This window comes from Macaca mulatta, chromosome 18 (assembly GCF_049350105.2).
Source record: "Macaca mulatta isolate MMU2019108-1 chromosome 18, T2T-MMU8v2.0, whole genome shotgun sequence".
NCBI lineage: Eukaryota > Metazoa > Chordata > Mammalia > Primates > Cercopithecidae > Macaca > Macaca mulatta.
Window position 1 is genome coordinate 81,613,935 of NC_133423.1, and position 22,524 is coordinate 81,636,458.

The following is a 22,524-nucleotide window of genomic DNA, read 5'->3' on the forward strand; positions in this document are numbered from 1 at the left end:
GCCCTGCCAAGCTTCCTGAGCTGCTGTCTTTACTGTTAGATGCTGGGGAAGGCAGAATAGTGCCCCCCAGATAGCCAGGTCCAACTCCCCAGGACCTGTGAATATGTTACCTTTCATGGCAAAAGGGAATCAGGATTGTAGATGGAATTGATGTTGCTGTGGAATAACAAGAAAGATATTTGGTGGCTGTCCCTGGTTTCTGACACAAAGCTCTAAACCCTTGGAATTTTGAGAGATAGAGTGTTAAAAGCCTCTTTTGTTTTAATGAGGCAACTCTTGTACTTAGCTTCAGGGTGGGAGCTGGCTGCCAGAAAGACCAGGCTTGATTAGAAGATCAGCATTTCCTGCACCCTTCCCCCAACCTCCAGGGAAGGGAGAGTGGCTGGAAATTGAGTTGATCACCAGTGGCCACAGTCAAACCTATGGACTGAAGCCTCCATAGAAACCCCTAAATGATGGGGTTCTGCTAAGTTGGCAAACACATCCTCATCCCAGAGGGTGGTACACCCCATCTTGACTGAGGCAGTGGCTTCTGCACTTGGGACTTATCTTGTCCTGGGTACTTCTTCATCTGGTTGTTCATTTGTACCCTTTATAATAAACCGTAAGAGTAAGCACAGCTTTTCCTGAGTTCTATGAGTCATTCTAGCAAATTATCTAACCTTGGGGTAATGAGGTAGTTGAAACCTCTTTGTAGGAACTTTCCTTTGTAGGTCAATCAGCAGCAGTTAGGCTAACCTGGGAACCCAGTACTTTCTTTGTTGTCTAAGTGAGGACAGTCTTGTGGGACCGTGGAGTCACACAAAAATTCCAGGTAGTGTCAGAAAGGAATTGAATTGTAGGACACCAAGTTGGCATCAGAGAGTTGGAGAAGTGGTGTTGGAAAAGACACGTTTGATGTCAAGAGGAAGAAACCCCCCCCTTTTTTTTTTTTTTTGAGATGGAGTTTCACTCTTGTTTCCCAGGCTGGAGTACAGTAGTGCAATCTCGGCTCACTGCAACCTCTGTCCCCCGGGTTCAAGTGATTCTCCTGCCTCAGCCTCCCGAGTAGCTGGGATTGCAGGTGCCTGCCACCACGCCCGGCTAATTTTTTGTATTTTTTTTAGTAGAGACGGAGTTTCACTGTGTTAGCCAGGATGGTCTCGATCTCCTGACCTCGTGATCCACCGCCTTGGTCTCCCAAAGTGCTGGGATTATAGGTGTGAGCCACCGTGCCTGGCCACCAGTGTTTTCAAAAATGCCATTTATTGGCTGGGCGCGGTGGCTCAAGCCTGTAATCCCAGCACTTTAGGAGGCCGAGACGGGCGGATCACGAGGTCAGGAGATCGAGATCATCCTGGCGAACACGGTGAAACCCTGTCTCTACTAAAAAATACAAAAAACTAGCCGGGCTAGGTGGCGGGCGCCTGTAGTCCCAGCTACTCGGGAGGCTGAGGCAGGAGAATGGCCTAAACCCGGGAGGCGGAGCTTGCAGTGAGCTGAGATCCGGCCACTGCACTCCAGCCTGGGTGACAGAGCGAAACTCCGTCTCAAAAAAAAAAAAAAAAAAAAAAAAAAAGCCATTTATTTATGTAAAAGTTTGTCTTAAGCGTGACCCAAACAAGGTCCACACACTGCATTTGGCTAATGTGTCTCTCAAGCTCCCCCCACCCTCTTTTTTTAAAAGACATGGGGGGTCTGGCCGTGTTGCCCAGCCTGGAGTGCAGCGGCTATTCACAGCTGTGATCATAGCTCACTACAGCCTTGAACTCTGGCCTTAAGCAATCCTCTCACTTCAGCCTCTGAATATTTATTTTTGAATAAAGAAATTGGGTCATTTGGTTTGTAGAATTTCCCATATTCTGGATTTGGCAGATTACTTCCTGGTGGTGTAATGTAATAGGTTCATTTGGCCCCTGTATTTCCTTTAGCCTGTGGTTAGAGTTAAAAGCTTAACTGGGTCTAGTTTCCTTTTGTTAGTCAGAGAGAATACTTTAGAGGTGAGGCTGCAAACAATCCCCGGTGTCATATCAGTGTGTTTATGGAATTAGGCTGTTCCAGTTTCTATTATGTCGAAGTGGTTCACCTGATCATATCAGAAGATATTACAATATTCTTAATAATAACCATTTACCGCATACTAATTGTATACCAGGCATTTTGCTGGCTGTGTCCTAGATAATTCCTCATACCACATCTCCGTGTATTAACCACACTCATAGATTTGTAAAAAATGTACTAGAATTGGCTGGTTGGAAGGCTCTACGTGGATTATTACTCTGAGCTTGTTTACTCCTTGAAATATGGAATAATGGCTCCTGCTTTTAATATACAGGCTTATTTTGAGGATTTTTTGAACGGATGTGAGAGCACTTAGAAAACTGGAACACGCCGTGCTACACCATTAAAATTAGTAACATCAGTGAGAAAAAAGCAAGTGCATAATAAATATTATAGTTATCCTGTTTGTCTCCTTTATTCATCACACACTTCCTAAGCACATCTCTGGAGGGCACTTTCCAAGGCTCCGGGGGAGCCGGAGAGGCCCAGCCTGGTCTGGTGGGTCCTGGAGCGGCAACGCGGCGCGGGAGGGGAACGGTGAGGCACGGCCTGGCTGCCACCGCGCGCGGAGCCCGGGAGCGGCTCGGGGGCCGTCAGCTGCCTGCCTGCCCGGCTCCTCCAGGGCCTGGAGCTCGGACGCGGGATCTGGGGCGGGGACGCGGGCTCGCGGGGAGCAGTGGCCGCCCCCGGCCGCCGCGTGGCTGTGCTCAGAAGCCGGCCCTGGCGTCAGGAGACCGGGCGCGCGGCGTGGGGGCGCGAGTTCCCCTACCCGCCCGTGCGCCCCGTTAGGCCTTTCCTGGGCCCTAACGACAGCTCGCCCGTGCGTCGCCCTCGCAGCTCTCCCGTGTCCCCAAAATGCCTTTCCCGCGCCCCCCGCGCTTCTGCGGCGACTGCCCAGGGTGCTCCGTAATGCCACAGTCGGACAGCCGAGCCTGCCGGGCGCTTCGGGGAGGGCGCTAGGGGCCCGGACGCGGCCGCCGAGCGTAGGTTCCGGCCTTTACTCTCCGCAGCTGCGCACGGAGCCCCAGCTGGGGTTGTCCGCTCTGGGGATCACAGGCCGCGGAGCCCCGGGCGCCACCCGCCGGCCCCTTCAGACAGCCCGCTTCCGCCGCCGGCCGTGGGACGCAGGCGCCGGGCGGACGCGGCGGCTCCGGCAAGACTCTGGCTTCCCACCCGCCTGAGGCCGCTGGGGCGGGGCTGCAGTGACAGTCCCAAGCGCTACCGCGGAAACAGGAAGTTGGTTGGGTGCGCGCCGGCTCGGGCTGCAGGTCCCGGGTCCCTCGGCCACCGCAGCCGCCCTGCCCAGGTGAAAGGGCTCCCGCACCGCTCGGTGCTCCCCATCTGCCTGGCGTTGTGTGCAGAGCTGGAAAGCATGGCTGTTGTATGTATTCTTGCGCCCGTGTGACAACATTTAAACTTCTAAAAACGGAACCTCCTTCCGTTTTAGGATTGCAAGTTAACCTAGGAAAAAACAGCACTCTGCAAATTATTTGCTGGAAAATCTCGATGACTTAGGGCCCATGTATGACTTTGCAGGGGTCTCTCACTCTAGTTTACTGGTGTAGATTTTTTTTAAAAAATCCATCTTATCAAAAAATACCGCTTAAGGTGGAAAATTTCAAATGCAAGTTGCCGTTGATGAGATTGCAATTAATATATTTAGGATAGTGAATTAGAGAAAAACTACAGATCAGTACATTATTTTTTTCATATTTTGGGGGGATTTTTTAACGATAACTTTGAAGTTAAAAATTAAAAGATAGGCTGGGCGCGGTGGCTCAGGCTTGTAATTCCAGCACTCTGGGAGGCCGAAGGGGGAGGATGGCTTGAGCCCAGAAGTTCGAGACCAACCTGGGCAACATAGCAAGACCCCCCCCCCCGCCCTTCCACAACTACAAAAGGTACCAAAAAAAAAAAAAAAAAAAAAGGCCAGGCGTGGTGGCACGCACCTGAAGTCCCTGCTACTCGGAAAGTTGTGGGTGAAAGGATTGCTTGGGCGCGGGAGCGACGCAGCCTGCGGTTGACAAAAAGTCAAACTCTGTAAAATGTTTGAAGGGATTTATTCTGAGCCAAATATGAGTGACCATGGCTGGTGACACAGCCTTTTGGAGACTCTGAGAACATGTACCCAAGGTGGTCGGGGCCCGGTGTGGTTTTATACATTTTAGGGGAGCCATGAGTCATCAGTCAAGTACATGTACGATTAAGATGTACATTGGTTCGGTCCGTAAAGGTGGGACCACTGAGGCGGTGGGGGGGTCGGGGGCTTCCAGGTTATAGGTAGATTGAAAATTTTCTGATTGGCATTTGGTTGAAAGATTTATTATCAATGGAAAGGAATATCTGGGTTACAATAAGAGGCTGTGGAGACTGAGGTTTTATCATGCAGATGAAGCCTCCAGGTTAGTATCCAGCATGTTAAATGCTGGTCTGGTTTTCCTGAATTCCAAAAGGGAGGAGGACAAAATGAGGCAAGTTCCACCCCCACCTCCCATCAGGCCTAAACATGTTTTTCTTAAAACAACCTAAAACAAGATTAACTCTGGAATGCGCTTGGTGGGGGTCCATGCAGATGGTTGAGGGGCCTTAGGATTTCATTTTTGATTTACATTGGGCAGTGGAGTGAGACCCTATCTCTAAAAAAATAAAAATAAAAATAAATACAAATCGAAAAGTTCAAAGATAATTTTTTTTTTTTTTTTTGAGATGGAGTTTCGCTCTTGTTGCCCAGGCTGGAGTGCAATGGTGTGATCTTGGCTCATCACAACCTCTGCCTCCCGGGTTCAAGCGATTCTCCTGCCTCAGCCTCCAGAGTAGCTGGGATTACAGGCACCACCACCCCAGCTAATTTTGTATTTTTAGTAGTGACGGGGTTTCTCCATGTTGGTCAGGCTGGTCTTGAACTCCCGACCTCAGGTGATCCGCCTGCCTCGGCCTCCCAAAATGCTGGGATTACAGACGTGAGCCACCGCGCCTGGCCTAAAGATAAAATATTTTGCTCCCAATTATGGCTTGCAGTGATTATTCATACGTGTTGGGCAGAAATGTTTCATATAATTTATCTATAAATACAGGTATTTTATATTATAATTCGAAATAGGTATTCTTGGCCACTAACCCAATGTCTTGTTTCTTTAGCGTCTCAGCTTCTTTTTTACTTTCAAAGTTGGTCAGGTTTCCTGTTAATAGTTAACTAAATGAAAGCTCACTCACTGACAAAACACACATATTTGGTTTCATTTCAGATAAATGAATTCTGATTTGGGGAAGCAGATGCCAACTTAGAGCCTCGTACCAATCTCTCTGTGTTTAAAAGGTGAGGTGACTTGGTGATTTGCCTGGAAAATTGTAGGTAATATATAATCTAGCTTCCATATTTTACAGATATGTCTGGAGGTACTGGAGAGGTGCATGTCTGCCTTTCCATCCTAGGCCGGTCTGAACTGTCTTGTGGAGGCTCGACACTGTTCCTGCTGGGTTATCGTTGGATGATCTTAATGAGACTGATAAATTGAATTTGGGAGTGAAAACAGTAATACTTTAAGAAATTTTGAACTTTAAAGCTGAGGACTAAGCTCTGATTTTTTTTCTTATCAATCCTCACAAAAGCACTGAGCTGGATACTGCAGGTTGTGAGGTTCAGGAGGGGGTACGTGGCTGGTATAAGGTCACAGAGCAGCGCTGCCGTTTGGCTACTTTCCAGTTCAGCATAGCTGCCATCTCTGCTGGTGGTATTCGCAGCATGCGGGATAAAATACTCACCAAGGAACAAGTGGCTAACTCCTCATAGAGCTCTCAAGGTTTCCTCTTTCCTGACGAAAAGGTAGGGCTCCCTGGGGTGGGGGTGTCTGCAGAGCTCCCAGGTGCTGGTGGTCAGCAGGTTTTCCTTTGTCTGAGTCAGAAAATGGGGAGGCAGAAAATGGGGAGGCTGGGGAAAGGTTTGGCCCAGCAAGTGAGTGAAATAAGTCAATTTATACCCGTTGGGAAGCAAGCTGGCCGGTAGGAGTGAAGCCTCGTTACCTAATGCTGGTGCCATTTCTAGGGAGAGAAGGAATCACTTCCCCGAGCCTGTCAGTCCTACAAGTTATTCTGTCTTCATTTCAGGTGGGAAAAGAGGGCATGTTTTGGCCATAACATTGAAGACAACAATGCATCTTTGGTAGAGAAAGAAAAGGAATTTCCCAAGATTTGAGCAAAAGGTGCTTTTTGTTTTGTTTAGTTTTTGAGACAGTCTCCCTCTGTCGCCCAGACTGGAGTGCAGTGGCCTGATCTCTGCTCATTGCAAGCTGTGCCTCCCAGGTTCAAGTGATTTTCCTGCCTTAGCCTCCTGAGTAGCTGGGATTGCAGGCATGCACTACTACACTAGGCTAATTTTTTTATTTTTAGTAGAGATGGGGTTTCGCCATGTTGGCCAGGATGGTCTTGAACTCCTGGCCTCAGGTGATCTCCCTGCCCCCACCTCCCAAAGTGCTGGGATTACAGGGTGTGAGCCACCTGCCCAAAAGGTGTTCAGTTTAAGGATCTGCTGTCAAAAGTTTTCTAAATAGGTTTTTGCTCTGTTATCTTTTTTTTAAAATTTTTAAATTTTAATTTTTAATTTTTATTTTTTGAGACAGAGTATCGCTCTGTCACCCAGGCTGGAGTGCAGTCGCTCGATCTCGGCTCACTGCAAGCTCCGCCTCCCAGGTTCATGTCATTCTCCCTCAGCCTCCCGAGTAGCTGGGACTACAGATGCCTACCACCACGCCCGGCTAATTTTTTTGTATTTTTAGTAGAGATGGGGTTTCACTGTGTTAGTCAGGATGGTCTCCATCTCCTGACCTTGTGATCTGCCTGCCTCAGCCTTCCAAAGTGCTGGGATGACAGGCATGAGCCACTGCGCCTGGCCTTTTTTTTTTGAGATGGAGTCTCACTGGGCTGGAGTGCTATGGTGAGATCTCGGCTCACTGCAACCTCCGCCTCCTGGGTTCAAGTGATTCTTGTGCCTCAGCCTTCCAAGTATCTGGGATTACACACTCATTCAACCACAGCCGGCTAAATTTTGTATTAAATATTTTTAGTAGAGATGGGGTTTCACCATGTTGGCTAGGCTGGTCTTGAACTCCTGGCATCAAATGATCCACCTGCCTTTGTCTCCCAAAGTGCTGGGATTACAGGCATGAGCCACCATATCCTGCACAGCCACTCTTATCTTTTAAAAAATGATTGTGTTGGGCTGGGCGCAGTGCTCATGCCTGTAATCCCAGTAGTTTGGGAGGCCGAGGCCGGTGGATTGCTTGAGTCCAGGAGTTCGCGACCAGCCTAAGCAACATGGTGAAACCCTGTCTCTATGAAAAATGCAAAAATTAGTGGGGTGTGGTGGCGCATGCCCACCTGTAATCCCGACTGCTCCAGAGGCTGAAGTGGGAGGACTGCTTGAGTCCAGGAGGTGGAGATTGCACTGAGCTGGGATCACACCACTGTACTCCAGCATGGGTGACAGGGCAAGACCTTGTCTCAAAAAAAAAAAAAAAAAAAAAAAAATTATGTTATACCAGATAGCTGCTTCGCATGGTTATCAGGGTCTTCTCAGGAAGATATGTAACAGTTTCAGCCAGCTTGCTTGCTCTGTCTTTCTCTGTCCTTTTTCCTCCTCCAACCCCTTCTGCTCTTCTCTCCTTTTCTACTGTCCTCCTTCCTTCTTTTCTTCCAAGTCTTCCTCTGCTTGAATGGCTCTGTGTCGGATATTTTAAATTCCTTTTTGGAAAAAAGAATGTTAGGGGTAGAAGGTAGTCGATTTACGGGTGGCAAATCCTTACAAATCTGCAGCAACCTCAATTCTTGCCTTCTCAGAAGAGAGAATTCCACTGAGGGACATAAGGCAGAAAAAGAGACTGAGGCAAGTTTCTCAGCAGGAGTGAAAGTTACTAAAAAGCTTTAGAGCAGGAAAGAAAGAAAAGTACACTTGGAAGAGACCCAAGAGGGCAGTGTGAAGGTCAAGTGCAGTGTTTAACCGTAATCCTCGGACTTTATAGGCTGACCCACTTGTCTTGTACCCGTTCCCCATGATTCTTCCCTTCGGGTGCGCTGCCTGCGTGCACAGTGCCCTCCTTACGCTTGGGAGGTGAGCATGAGCAGTGTGTTTAGGAAGCTGTACACATGCCCGTCTGAAGCTTTCTTCCTGTTTCCTGTGGAGTATCTGAAGCTTTCTTCCTGTTTCCTGTGGAGTATCTGAAGCTTTCTTCCTGTTTCCTGTGGAGTATCTGAAGCTTTCTTCCTGTTTCCTGTGGAGTATCTGAAGCTTTCTTCCTGTTTTCCTGTGGAGTGCCCCCAGAGGGTCATACTCTGCTGTTTTGTCTCCTGATGTGTATGTCCAGGAAGTTGCCTCTCCCTGGCATCTGCATTTAATTTACACTTTAATGTGGTAGCTGTGGACCCTCAGGAGATTGTCTTTCCCTGGCACTGGCTGCTAAATGATCGTTTTTAGGGAGGCAGTGTGATAACTGTTGAATGGTCACCTGGTGATCACTTGACATTCCTGGTGGATGGGAAGAGCCCTCACCCGGTCCGCTCATGCCTGTCTAGAACCTGTAACAAGAACATAGAAGTTTGAGGGAAGCGCCAGAACTCCACTGACCCGGTTTGTTTGCAGTAAGGTCGAGGTCGCTTATCCACGAGGAGTAAGAGGCCATGCTGAGTGAGCTCAGTGGGGAGCTGAGGTGGGGAGAGCCCAAGTTGCCTGGAAGTGCAAACCCACAGGCTGTCCTTCATCCTCTCTTCATCCAGGGAAGCTGGAGGACTGCAGTTCTACATACTCTCCTGCCCTGAGCCCCACTTCAGGCTGTCAGCCAGCCTTGTCTCCAGCCTGCTCACCACTCACTGATGCTTTTTGCACCTCTTAGTCATAACTACTCAAACAAGGCTCACTCTGATGAAAAGAAGGGGGTGTAGAAGAGCAATTTTCTTTTTTTTTTTTTTTTTTTTTTTGAGACGGAGTCTCGCTCTGTCGCCGGGCTGGAGTGCAGTGGCCGGACCTCAGCTCACTGCAAGCTCCGCCTCCCGGGTTCCCGCCATTCTCCTGCCTCAGCCTCCCGAGTAGCTGGGACCACAGGCGCCCGCCACCTCGCCCGGCTAGTTTTTTGTATTTTTAGTAGAGACGGGGTTTCACCGTGTTAGCCAGGATGGTCTCGATCTCCTGAGCTCGTGATCCGCCCGTCTCGGCCTCCCAAAGTGCTGGGATTACAGGCTTGAGCCACCGCGCCCGGCCGTGAAGAGCAATTTTCAAGTTGTCATTCTGGTATTTCATCTTGGGAAACCAGAAACTTGCGAAACAGCAAGGGTTTGCATACTGGAAGACTCCTCAGCCCGCCCCAGAAGGTCAGCATTCCTTCCCTCTCAACTAGTTCTGTCCAGCTGGAGGAAACATACGGTGTTAGAAAGTTTCAACTATGGTTTTGGCTTTAGCTTTTAGGATTTTAGGAGATTCTAGGCCTTTTGAAAAAAAATGAGATATTAAGATCGAATGGTTGCCTTTGACATATTTGATTTAATCAAAACAAAGGAAATTGCCTGGCATTAAGGAACCTGTTATTTATCCCTTAGAGGCACTCCAGCAGAGAACCCAGGCCCTTCAACCATACTGCTGCATGGTTCCTGACACTTGTGCAGTCCGTTCCGAAGTTTCTTACAGATGAGGTGGGTGACTGCAAATAGGCACTGCTTCTCCTCTGTGTCAGAGTAAGCACGGGCAGCGCAGGGTGGCTGCACGTCCTGAGTTGCCTGGGACAGTCCTGGTTTATACCATTGCTCTGTTTTAATTTTTATCAATGACATTTTTCACTCAAAGCTGTCCCCAGTTGGAAGATAAAGGTATGTGGTGACTGCAATTATGCGGCATATGTGCTTTGCCTTAGAGAAAAGAGAGGTGACAAAAGTTCTAAGTGAAGAAGATAAAGTACAGCTTGACCAGCTGATAAATATGTTGCGGGGTTTTGGAGGAGAATTTCAGCAAGAGCAGTTGACTCCAGATGATATGCAAGGCTGCTTTTGACCTCTCTGTCTGAAAGGACATACTTAAAATCCAGTATTTGTTTGCTGTTCCCCCTTTATTTATTTTGAGACAGAGTCTCACTGTGTTGCCCAGGTTGGAGTGCGGTGGCACGATCTCTGCTCACTGCAACCTCCGCCTCCTGGATTCAAGCAGTTCTCCTGCCTCAGCCTCCTGAGTAGCTGGGATTATAGGCATGTACCACCACGCCTGCCTAATTTTTGTATTTAGTGGAGACGAGGTTTCACCACATTGGCCGTTCTGGTCTTGAACTCCTGACCTCAGGTGATCCACCTGCCTTGGCCTTCCAAAGTGCTGGGATTACGGGCAGCACAGGGTGGCTGCACATCCTAAGTTGCCTAGGACAGTCCTGGTTTACACCATTGCTCTGTTTTAATTTTTATTAGTGACATTTTTCACTCAATGCTGTCCCCAGTTGGAAGATAAAGGTATGTGGTGACTGCAATTATGTGGCATGAGGTGGTTCTTGCCTCCATGCCTGTGTGCGACATGAAGTTCCTAGGTTCATGTTAGAAAATCGTCTTCCTAGAAAAGGATTTTATTTTATTTTATTTTATTTTATTTTGAAACGGAGTCTCGCTCTGTCGCCCAGGCTGGAGTGCAGTGGCCGGATCTCAGCTCACTGCAAGCTCCACCTCCCGGGTTTACGCCATTCTCCTGCGTAAGCCTCCCGAGTAGCTGGGACTACAGGTGCCCTCCACCTCGCCTGGCTAGTTTTTTTTTAATTTTTAGTAGAGACGGGGTTTCACCATGTTAGCCAGGATGGTCTCGATCTCCTGACCTCGTGATCCGCCCGTCTCGGCCTCCCAGAGTGCTGGGATTACAGGCTTGAGCCACCGCGCCTGACCTGGATTTTATTTTTTTATTGGTTCAATTAGGGTTTCTGGTCAGTGTCTCCCAAAGCTCCCACCCCATAAGACTTCAGGGGCTTCTTTGACATCTGAGCTCCTTATACCCTCCCTGGGAAGGTCCCCACCCTTCTCAGATTCTCATCTTGAGCGCAAGTTGAAGAACCCGGAGGTAGAATGCCACCATCTATAGCCTATCTCAGGGTAGCCTTTTACCAACTTTTCTCTTCGGAGGTCTCAAAAATAGATGCTTTCTTTACAGGATGCAAAGCTCATCCAGTATTTGGGATGAATCCTTAAAAAATTTGAAGGTTCCCTTACAGAAGCCACTATATATAAGTATCTTATAAAAGAAGGCCATCCAGAGTTTTAAGGCATATTTGCAGGGGAAAACCCATTTTTGTGAAAACATATAATCTGGTTGCAGTGTTCAATATTCACATTCACAGATGGTGGCTCTGTGGCAGTCACCCACAGGTTCTTCCTGCCCACTGCACAGACAAAACCATTCACTGAGACTATGGTACTGCAGTAAGTAAGTAGTTTAGGCTGGGCATGGTGGCTCACGCCTGTAATCCTAGCACTTTGGGAGGCTGAGGCGGGTGAATCACTTGAGCCCAGGAGTTCAAGAGTAGCCTGGGCAGCATGGCAAAACCCCATCTCTTCTAAAAATACACACACACACAAATTAGCTGGGCGTGGTGGCACACACCTATAATCCCAGCTACTTGGGAGGCTGAGGCATGAGAATCGCTTGAACCTGGGAGGCAGAGGTTGCAGTGAGCTGACATGGTGCCATTGCACTCCAGCCTGAGTGACAGAGTGAGACTGTGTCTCAAAAAAAAAAAAAGAGTTTAATTAACTTAATTAACATAAGGCTGGCCACTGAGATGGAATTATTACTCAAAGCAGTCTCTCTGAATCTCAGAGGTCAGGGTTTTTATGGACAGTACTGCGGGCAGGGAGCTGGGGAACAGGAGTTGCTGATTGGTTGGGATGAAATCACAGGGGTGTGGAAAACGGTCCTTGTGTACTGAGCCCGCTTCTGGGTGGGGTCATAGGATGAGTTGAGTCATGAAATATGGGTCCCGGCAGCGTCAGTCAGGTGGGGTAAATCAGTTGCCCGAAAGTCTGAAAAATACCTGCAAAGATCAATCTTAGGGTCTCCAATAGTGACGTTATCTATAGGAGAAATTGAGGGAAGTCACAAATCTTTGTTACCTCTGGCCACATGACTCCTGAGCAATAAGGGATTATAGAAACTACATTGGCCGGGCGCGGTGGCTCAAGCCTGTAATCCCAGCACTTTGGGAGGCCGAGACCGGCGGATCACGAGGTCAGGAGATCGAGACCATCCTGGCTAACCCAGTGAAACCCCGTCTCTACTAAAAAAAAAAAATACAAAAAACTAGCCGGGCGAGGCGGCGGGCGCCTGTAGTCCCAGCTACTCGGGAGGCTGAGGCAGGAGAATGGCGTGAACCCGGGAGGCGGAGCTTGCAGTGAGCTGAGATCCGGCCACTGCACTCCAGCCTGGGCGACAGACCGAGACTCCGTCTCAAAAAAAAAAAAAAAAAAAAAAGAAACTACATTCAGCAGAATTCAAGCCCCTCCCCTAATCCTAATCTCGAAACCTTTCATTAGTTTACAAAGGTGGTTTCGGCCTCAGAACAGGGAGGAGACTATTATCATTCTTGCTTCAAAGTTAAACTATAAACTGGCCTGGCACAGTGGCTCACGTCTGTAATCTCAGCACTTTGGGAGGTTGAGGCAGGTGGTTCATTTGAGGTCAGGAGTTTGAGACCAACCTGGCCAACATGGCGAAAACCCATCTCTACTAAAAAAATATACAAAAATTAGCTGGACATGGTGATGGGTGCCTGCAATCCCAGCTACTTGGGAGGCTGAGGCATGAGAATCACTTGAACCCAGGAGGCAGAGGTTGCAGTAAGCCCAGATCACACCACTACACTCCAACCTGGGTGGCAGAGGGAGACCCCATTTCAAAAACAAAACCAACCGAACAAACAAAAACCTATAAACTAAATTCCTCCCGAAGTTAGCTTGGCCTATATCCAGGAATGACCAAGGACAGCTTGGCAGTCAGAAGAAAGACGGAGTCAACTATGTCAGATTTGGGTTACCATTATAATTTTGCAAAGGTGGTTTCAGTGTCAGATCCTGGCCTCCGGGTCCAATGTGGAATGAATTCCTTGGATCTTTGAAGCACATTGTCCATGAATATTCACTTATTTTGTGGAACAGCAGAGTAGAAAAGTGATGAATTAACACCAAAAGCAACACGTTACAGGGGTCTTATGACCTGTTGATTTTTAAGGTCAAGGAGGGGTGGTGGGGAATCCTAGGAGTCAAATTACACTTAAATAATGCTGAATTTTCCATTATGTCTCCTACCTTAACACACATCATTCTCATGGATTCCCATTTGATGATTTCTAGAATGTTAACGAAACTATCACCTTGGTGAGAAGATCATTCTAATAGCTTTATTCTGGCATATGGAGGTATGGAGAGCTTGAAGGAGTTGGAAAGGTCAGTTTTTCCTTGTTAGTAATCTGGCATATTATTGTAAAAGTATAAGACAATTAATTTGGAAACGTAGATAGGATTGTGTAACTCATTAGTTCTTAATAGAGAGAGGGTTGATACCTGTATTATTAGGGAACATAACTGAATTCTCTTCCTTTTCCCTGTAGGTGCCCAGCTAAGACCAGGATGCCGTCACCCTACCCAGGGCTCTGCAGTTTTCTCATGGTGAACCCTTGATGGATTTGTTGTTGCTTGAGAAATGGCTATGATCGAAGTGGGATTTGAAAGACAGAATTTTTATCCGTTAAAGAGGAAGAGTGCATTGCTGTTGAAACTCATAGCTGTTGTCTTTGCTGTGCTTCTATTTTGTGAATTTTTAATCTATTACTTAGCGATCTTTCAGTGTAATTGGCCTGAAGTGAAAACCACAGCCTATGATGGTGAACAGGCCTCACATGAGCCTGTGCTCAAAGCCATGTTTTTGGCTGACACCCATTTGCTTGGGGAATTCTTAGGCCACTGGCTGGACAAATTACGAAGGTAAGAGGTAAAATCAGGAATCTTTCTAAAATTCTGTAGGCAAAACGGTATAGCTCTCTCCTCATAGGCAAGGCTTAATGGCTTTAGGTTACTCTTAGTTATTTTCCTCTTAAAGGAGGATATTTAGGGACATTTGACTTTTCCTTGAATTTACCATTTACTGAGGATGTATACCGGGCCCCATAATTTGGGAGTCGGATCTGGGCCACGTTGCTTTGTGACTTTGGACAAGTTGTTAGGGCCCCTCTGAGCCCCTGCCTCCTTGTTTGTAACTGGGTGAAGACAAGAAACATCACAAGATGTGCCACGCAATGACAAGAAGATGCCACGCGATGCCTGGTGCCGGGACTGGTCCCCTGGGCAGGGAGGACACAGATCTGGGTTGATGGTCCCATCTCACCTTCCCTGTGTGTACCTTTGAGGCTGTTGCATTTCAGCCTCCTCTAGACAGCGGAGGAGCAGAGCAGATGTGTGGCTGTCACCCTAGGGAAGGGTCAGGTCCTGTCTTTCCTACTCACACCTGCCCCTGCATGGTCCTTTGTTTTTTTTTCACCAGGAAGCTTTTTAAACAAATTATTTTTAGGCCGGGCACAGTGGCTCACGCCTGGAATCCCAGCACTTTGGGAGGCCAAGGCAGGCGGATCACCTGAGGTCAGGAGTTCAAGACCAGCCTGGGCAACATGGTGCAACTCCATCTCTACTAAAAATAGAAAAATTAGCCTCGCATGGTGCCGGGTGCCTATAATCTCAGCTACTCGGGAGGCTGAGATAGGCAAATCGCTTCAACCCGGGAGGTGGAGGTTGCAGTGAGCTGAGATTGCACCGCTGCACTCCAGCCTGGGCAACAGAGCAAGACTCCATCTCAAAACAAAAACAAAAACAAAAGAATAAAGAATAATGAAGGAGCAGCTATACCTTTTTACTAAGAGTTTTTTTTTTTATTATTATTTTTATTTTATTTTATTTTATTTTATTACTAAGAGTTTTAACCAAAGGAGGCGTGAGCTCAAGAAGGGCCGGTGCAGGGCCTGCAGTGTCTTGGTCTTACAAATCGATCCTGATTGATGTCTGGTCTCTCCAAGTAGCCTTCTGTGCATTCTTCCTGCTGCTGTTTCTAGATTTTTACTTTCCGTGGTGAATAAATCAAGAGAAACTGAGAAGCTGGGTGCAGTGCTTCACGCCTGTAATCCCAGCACATTAGGAGGTGGAGGTGAAGGCTTGCTTGAGGCCAGGAATTTGAGACCAGCCTGGGCCATGTGGCAAGACCTCATTTCTACAAAAAAACAATAAACAAAAACCAAAAAATAGCTAATTTTTGCTATTTATGCCTACTTGTAGTCCTAGTTACTCAGGAGGCTGAGGCAGGAGGATCATTTGAGCTATTCTGAGCACCAGAGTTTGAGCCTCCAGTGAGCTGTGATCATGGCACCGCAGTCCAGCTTGAGTGACAGAGCAAGAGCCTGTCTCTAAGAAAAAGTAAAATAAAATAAGAAAAACAGAGAAATGTATTTTGAGAGAGATCTTGGGTAAAAAGCCTTTTATGGGTGATGTGTACCATTCAGTGGTTAACTTGGGATCTAAAAATCTTCCTCTGACCAGAAATTACATTGACTGATTAAAACAAGGTCTAGCTCTGTTGCCCAGGCTGGAGGGCAGTAGTAGGATCATAGCTCACTGCAGCTGCCGAAGTAGCTAGGACAATGGGCTTGTGTCACTACGCCCAGCTAATTTTTACTTTTTTGTAGAGATGGAATTTTGCTGTGTTGCTCATGCTGATTTTGAACTCTTGGCCTCAAGTGATCCTCCCGCCTTGGCCTCCCAAAGCATTGAAATTACAGGTGTGAGCCACTGCATCCAGCCTACTTTCCCCTGTTTCTATATCCCAGGACATAGCATTTCCCTTTTGTAGAGGAGGAGCAGCCAGGAAAATGCCTTAAAAAGGAGGAAAGGTTTGGATTCCTTAGGAAAATGACATAGGCTAGATTTGGTTAGGTTGAAGACGGGGAGGGCTGAGCAAGCACTGACATTTTTGTGCACCTCCCGTGTGCCTGTGCTATCCTTTACAAACGCTGTCTCATTTAACCCCATAACTATCCTGTGCAAGTAGGGTTTAAAATCCCCATTTACCGGCCTGGTGTGGTGGCTCACGCCTGGAATCCCAGCACTTTGGGAGGCTGAGGCAGGTGGATCACTGGAGGTCAGAAGTTCAAGACCAGCCTGACCAACATGGAGAAACCCCGTCTCTACTAAATATACAAAATTAGCTGGGTGTGGTGGCACATGCCTATAATTCCAGCTAGGCAGGAGAATCACTTGAACCCGGGAGGTGGAGGTTGCAGTGAGCCGAGATCACGCCATTGCACTCCAGCCTGGGCAACAAGAGGGAAACTCCATCTCTAAATAAATAAATAAATAAATAAATAAATAAAATAAAATCTCCATTTACCAATGAAGACACTGGGAATCAGAATAGGCAGTATTTTCAAAGGCACACAGCTTTTCTTTTTTTTTTTTTTTTTTTTTTTTTTTTTTTTTTTTTTGAGACGGAGTCTCGCTCTGTCGCCCAGGCTGGAGTGCAGTGGCGCGATCTCGGCTCTCTGCAAGCTCCGCCTCCCGGGTTCACGCCATTCTCCTGCCTCAGCCTCCCGAGTAGCTGGGACTACAGGCGCCCACAACCGCGCCCGGCTAATTTTTTGTATTTTTAGTAGAGACGGGGTTTCACCGTGGTCTCGATCTCCTGACCTTGTGATCCGCCCGCCTCGGCCTCCCAAAGTGCTGGGATTACAGGCGTGAGCCACCGCGCCCGGCAGGCACACAGCTTTTCAATGGATTGAGCTGGGATGTTAAGCCATTATCTGTCAGATTGCAGATCCCAGGCTCTTTTTTCTTTTTGAGACGGAGTCTCTCTCTGTCACCCAGGCTGGAGTGCAGTGGCGTGATCTCAGTTCACTGCAACTTCCGCCTGCTGGGTTCAAGCAATTCTCCTGCCTCAGCCTCCCAAGTAGCTGGTACCACAGGCACCCGCCACCATGCACAGCTGACTTTTTATATTTTTAGTAGAGACAGGGTTTCATGATATTGGCCAGGCTGGTCTCGAACTCCTGACCTCATGATCTGCCCACTTTGGCCTCCCAAAGTGATGGGATTACAGGCATGAACCACTACGCCCGGCCTCCAGGCTCTTTTCATTTGCTTGTTTTACCTCGGAGGATTACTTGCATGTCTGAAATCTACAGGATTTACTGTTTTGATATTGACTAGCCTATTTCTCTTGTCATCTCCCCTCCAACTTGGAAGCAAAGAAGGAAGTTGAATTCCCTTTAAGAAGAAGTGAAAATTAAGCTAGATACAATCATTTCCTCTGTGTGGTACAAAATCAGTCTACGTCGAACATCTTTGGAAGCTGCATTAGGCTCTCTCAGATCCAGTTGTGTCTTGACTGAGTGATGGCTGCAGGGTGCAGAGTGGGGCCTGTTCCTGCCCACCACAGTGTCAGGTGTGTGGGAGGCGTGGCCAGACTCTTCTCTGATACTTAATTCCCCACCTTTAATCAGACACGGCCTCTTTGGCCCTTCAAGCCGGGGATGGGAATGCAAGAGTGGGACTCTGGAAGAAGGAGAGTGGAACCATTTAGTTTGCTGTTTAAATGGTGCATAATACAGAAGTAGCCTCCACCCAGGAAAGACGGATGCCTTACTTTTTCCTATTGGTGTCAAGGGAATGGCAGATGGAGAGAGCCTTCCAGACAGCTCTGTGGTTGCTGCAGCCGGAAGTCGTCTTCATCCTGGGGGATGTCTTTGATGAAGGGAAGTGGAGCACCCCTGAGGTAGGACCCTGTGTTCCAGGTACCCTCATCCTGCTTTGAGGTCCAGCACAAGTAACCCAGAGAATCCACGAAGCAATGTCAGCTCGAGTTGGAAATTTTATGGAAGTTGTACTTACTACTGATATTAAAAATGCATAGGCTATCTGGAAGATGCTTAGAATTCATAGGCTATCTAAGATTATTAGAACAACTCAATCTCGGGTTAGGTTGGCTAATCGTAAACATTTGTCTATGTAGGAAATAGGTCGATTAGCCAGATATCATTTACTTGGAATACACTGTTTTGTGAACCTCTTGGGAAAGGGAGAAATGGGCAAGATAGATGTTATTTCAGTTGTGACCGAAATTGCAAAATACATATTGAAATGTACATTTAATTTCACACTCTTATTGAACCACAACATTAGGAGAATTGTGCTACAAAAGGGACTTGCTATTCTCCTCTGATTTTCTTTTTTCTGAGTGAGAGATGCAGAAGGGGCCCTGGGGACTCGATGTGAGGATCCTCTGCCTTCAGAGGGGCTGAGACCTCCGCCGGGGTATTGGGGTAATGTAAGACTTTCCACAAACCAAAGAGAAAAGCTCTTCTCACCTTAGTTGTCACAATGTTTTGCTTATTATATCCTCGGAACAAAACAAATGAAGACATGAACTGTTCTTGCTGCTTAAAAATGTTCAGTCACTAATGGTTTTTGGAAAATATTTAATTTGGGGTATAGTCTAAAAAACTTCATCACATGCCTATAGTACCAGCACTTTGGAAGCCCAAGGCAGGAGGAGTTTTTTTTTTTTTTGAGATGGAGGTTCGCTCTTGTTGCCTAGGCTGGAGTGCAATGGCGCAATCTCAGCTCACTGCAAACTCTGCCTCCCAGGTTCAAGCGATTCTCCTGCCTCAGCCTGTTGTGTGGTAGGATTACAGGCGCGCGTCACCACGCCCGTCTAATTTTGTATTTTTAGTAGACATGGGGTTTCTCCATGTTGGTCAGGCTGGTCTCGAACTTCTGACCTCAGGTGACCCACCCACCTCGGCCTCTCAATGTGCTGGGATTACAGGCATGAGCTACTGTGCCTGCCTTTTTTTTTTTTTTTTTTTTTTTGGTGGTGGAGGGGATGGAGTCTCACTCTGTCACCCAGGCTGCAGTGCAGTGGTGTGATTTTGGCTCACTGCAACCTCCACCTCCTGGGTTCAAGCAATTCTCCCTCCTCAGCCTCCCGAGTAGCTGGGATTACAGGCATACACTACCATGCCTAGCTAATTTTTTTTGTATTTTAGTAGAGATGGGGTTTCACCATGTTGCCCAGGCTGGTCTCGAACTCCTGAGCTCAGGCAGTCTGCCCACCTTGGCCTCCCAAAGTGCTGGCATTATAGGCATGAGCCCCCACGCCAGGCCTAGTCCAAGGCAGGAGGATCGTTTGAGCCCAGGAGTTCAAAACCTGGCAACTTAGTGAGACCCTGTTTCTACAAAAAATACAAAAATTAGCCAGGCATGGTGGTGCCCGCCTGTAGTCCCAGCTACTCAGGAGGCTGAAGTGGGAGGATCGCTTGAGCCTGGGAGGTCGAGGCCACAGTCAGCTGTGCACCACTGCACTCCAGCCTGGGTGACAGAGTGAGACCCTGTCTCAAAAAATAAAGATAAAAATCAAGGAAGACAACCAACCAAACCAAAAGCAAAATAAAAAAACCCACAACAAAAACCCACAAAACCTTACTGGCGTTTCCTAGGACAATTCAATGGCTACACAAGAGAAGTCTTGGTTGGGAGTTGATAGGAACCACTGTTTACAGAGTTGCAATGTTTGTTATCCTCTAGGCTGTAATTCAATGTGAGATAGTGGAAATGTTATATGTAAAAACAACTAGTTACAAAATGAGGTTGGATAGATATGTTGCTTTTCCAAATTAAGGGCAATATTTTATGTTTTTCTATGCCTGTTATTCTGATTTTATGCTACTCTAACTTTATTTATTTATTTATTTTTTTGAGCTGGTGTCTTGCTCTGTCACCAAGGCTGGAGTGTGTGGCGTGATCTCAGCTTACCGCAACCTCTGCCTCCCTGGTTCAAGTGATTCTCCTGCCTCAGCCTCCTCGAGTAGCTGGGACTACAGGCGACCGCCACCACACACAGCTAATTTTTGTATGTTTAGTAGAGACAAGGTTTCACCATGTTGGCCAGGCTGCTCTCAAACTCCTGACCTCTAGTGATCCGCCTGCTTCAGCCTCCCAAAGTGCTGGGAGTAGGGGTGTGAGCCACCGTGCCCAGCCATCTAACTTTAAATGTTATTTGTTAAAAGTGGAATCTTTGTAAATGTATTCAAGGACACTATCCAGCATGTTTCCTTAGGTTTTGCCAGATTTACAACGTTTAGGATAAAGTTGGTTACCATCTAGAATTGAGGGTTTTTTTGTTTTTTTCCCTACCCTAGGGTGTTTGTACAATCGATATTTTTAGCTTTATAAAAATAAGAACTACACTAACATAACTCTGAAGTTTTAATAGTTAAAGCAAGTATCAGAATAATTTTGAAATATATGTTACAATAAGTATTTTTTGTCTTTCTCCCACATCTCATTAGTTCGTTTCCACAGTTGTAGCCATAGGGGAATGCCACATTTTTTATTTTTTATTTTTTATTTTTTGAGACGGAGTCTCACTCTATGGTCCAGGCTGGAGTGCAGTGGCGCGATCTCGGCTCGCTGCAAGCTCTGCCTCCTGGGTTCACACCATTCTCCTGCCTGTAGCTGGGACTACAGGCTCCTGCCACCACGCCTGGCTGTTTTTTGTATTTTTAGTAGAGATGGAGTTTCACCGTGTCAGCCACGATGGTCTCAATCTCCTGACCTCGTGATCCACCTGCCTCAGCCTCCCACAGTGCTGGGATTACAAGTGCGAGCCACTGTGCCCGGCCGGGAATGCCACTTTTAAAGATGTTTTCAACCTCATCTTGGTTGGGACACATGAAGAACTTACTGGACATTTTGTAAGAGCCTGTTCTTATAGCATGCCCAGATCTTAAGCATTTCTCCACCAGGGTCTATGAATGGTCTTCAGGGGATCTTGAAATAATAGGTGCATGAACCAAATATTTTTTAGAATTGCCAGTTATTGTTTTAAGATGGGAGAGGATACCATTTAAACATTTGGCATCAGGCTGGGCTTGGTGGCTTACGCCTGTAATCCTAGCACTTTGGGAGGCTGAGGCAGGTGGATCACTTGAGGTCAGGAGTTCGAGACCAGCCTGGCCAACATGGTGAAACTTTGTGTCTACTAAAAATACAAAAATTAGCTGGGCATGGTGGCAGGCGCTTGTAATCCCAGCTACTCAGGTGACTGAGGCACAAGGATCACTTGAACCCTGGAGGCGGAAGTTCTAGTGAGCCAAGATCATGGCCACTGCACTCCATCCTGGATGACAGAGTGAGACCCTGTCTCAAAAAAACAACAAAATAAAACAAAAACTTGGCATCAAATTACATAACAGTAAGTATTAATTGTAGTCTTAAAAAAGACATACTGTGGCCAGGTGCGGTGGCTCACGCCTGTAATCCCAGCACTTTGGGAGGCCAAGGTGGGCGGATTATGAGGTCAGGAGATCGAGACCATCCTGGCTAACATGGTGAAACCCCGTCTCTACTAAAAATACAAAAAAATTAGTTGGGCATGGTGGCGGGCGACAGAGCAAGACTCCATCTCAAAAAAAAAAAAGTTTTACATCATCTTTATGGACATCTGATTTAAACAGGGGAATTCATTCACTTCTCACATCAAAATAGGGATCATTGGCTGGGTGCGTTGGCTCACACCTGTAATCCCAGCACTTTGGGAGGCTGAGGCGGGTGGATCACGAGGTCAGGAGATCAAGACAATCCTGGCTAACATGGTGAAAACCTGTCTCTACTAAGAATACAAAAAAAAGCCAGGCATGGTGGTGTGTGTCTGTAATCCCAGCTACTCCAGAGGCTGAGGCAGGAGAATCACTTGAATGCGGGAGATGGAAGTTGCAGTGAGCAGAGATCACACCACTGCACTTCAGCCTGGAGGCAGAGCTGGACTGGTCTCAAAAACAAAACAAAACAAAATAGGGATCATGTTTTTTAGCCACAGGGCAGGGATGGTTCTCTGGCCTCCAGAGGTTTTTCTTTTTCCCTCAGGCCTGGGCGGATGATGTGGAGCGGTTTCAGAAAATGTTCAGACACCCGAGTCATGTACAGCTGAAGGTAGTTGCTGGAAACCATGACATTGGCTTCCATTATGAGTAAGTAGTTCACGAAAGCCCTGCACCCTGAGAGCGCTTGTTAACTATAATTCTAAATCTATTGGAATTCTGGTGAAAGCCCTATTTGTGCTGTCTTGAAATTCATTTTCCTCAAAAGATGTAAGCTCTGGATATTCAGCTCTTTAAGGGGTTTTTACTTGGTGCATAGTACACCCTCAACAAATATCTGTGGAATGAATGAATTGTATGTGCTCTTGGGAAACGTCTAACTTGAAATGTACATTTAATGGCCAATCATTGTCTTTGGGAATGAAAAAACAAGATCATTTAGACTCTAATAGCTAACATTTATATAGTGCTCTAGTGCTTATAACATGCCATCTGTTTCAAGCACTTTACTTCCGTATATGAACACATTAATCTTTACCATGATCCTGTTGTTTTACCTATATGGTGCCAA

At 47.1% G+C, this 22,524-nt stretch overlaps 1 protein-coding gene across 50 annotated transcripts in view; it reads left to right on the forward strand.

Moving 5' to 3' along the window:
* Window positions 1-2,460: 2,460 nt before the first annotated feature.
* MPPE1 (metallophosphoesterase 1) overlaps window positions 2,461-22,524 on the forward strand; it is a 34,029-nt gene continuing 13,965 nt past the window's right edge. For 14 of the 50 annotated variants that reach the window (XM_077975291.1, XM_077975292.1, XM_077975329.1 and 11 more), the window contains exons 1-7: window positions 3,268-3,421; window positions 5,286-5,356; window positions 9,622-9,714; window positions 13,393-13,485; window positions 13,650-14,022; window positions 17,740-17,848; window positions 22,000-22,103. In XM_077975291.1, the coding sequence (XP_077831417.1) occupies window positions 13,742-14,022; window positions 17,740-17,848; window positions 22,000-22,103 (494 nt within the window). In that variant the 5' untranslated portion in view covers window positions 3,268-3,421; window positions 5,286-5,356; window positions 9,622-9,714; window positions 13,393-13,485; window positions 13,650-13,741. Of the gene's footprint in view, window positions 2,578-3,267; window positions 3,422-5,285; window positions 5,357-5,424; window positions 5,864-6,144; window positions 6,240-8,805; window positions 9,397-9,621; window positions 9,715-13,392; window positions 13,486-13,649; window positions 14,023-17,739; window positions 17,849-21,999; window positions 22,104-22,524 lie in introns of those variants that run through there. The other 36 variants (XM_077975295.1, XM_077975316.1, XM_077975308.1 and 33 more) reach the window with 15 other exon arrangements.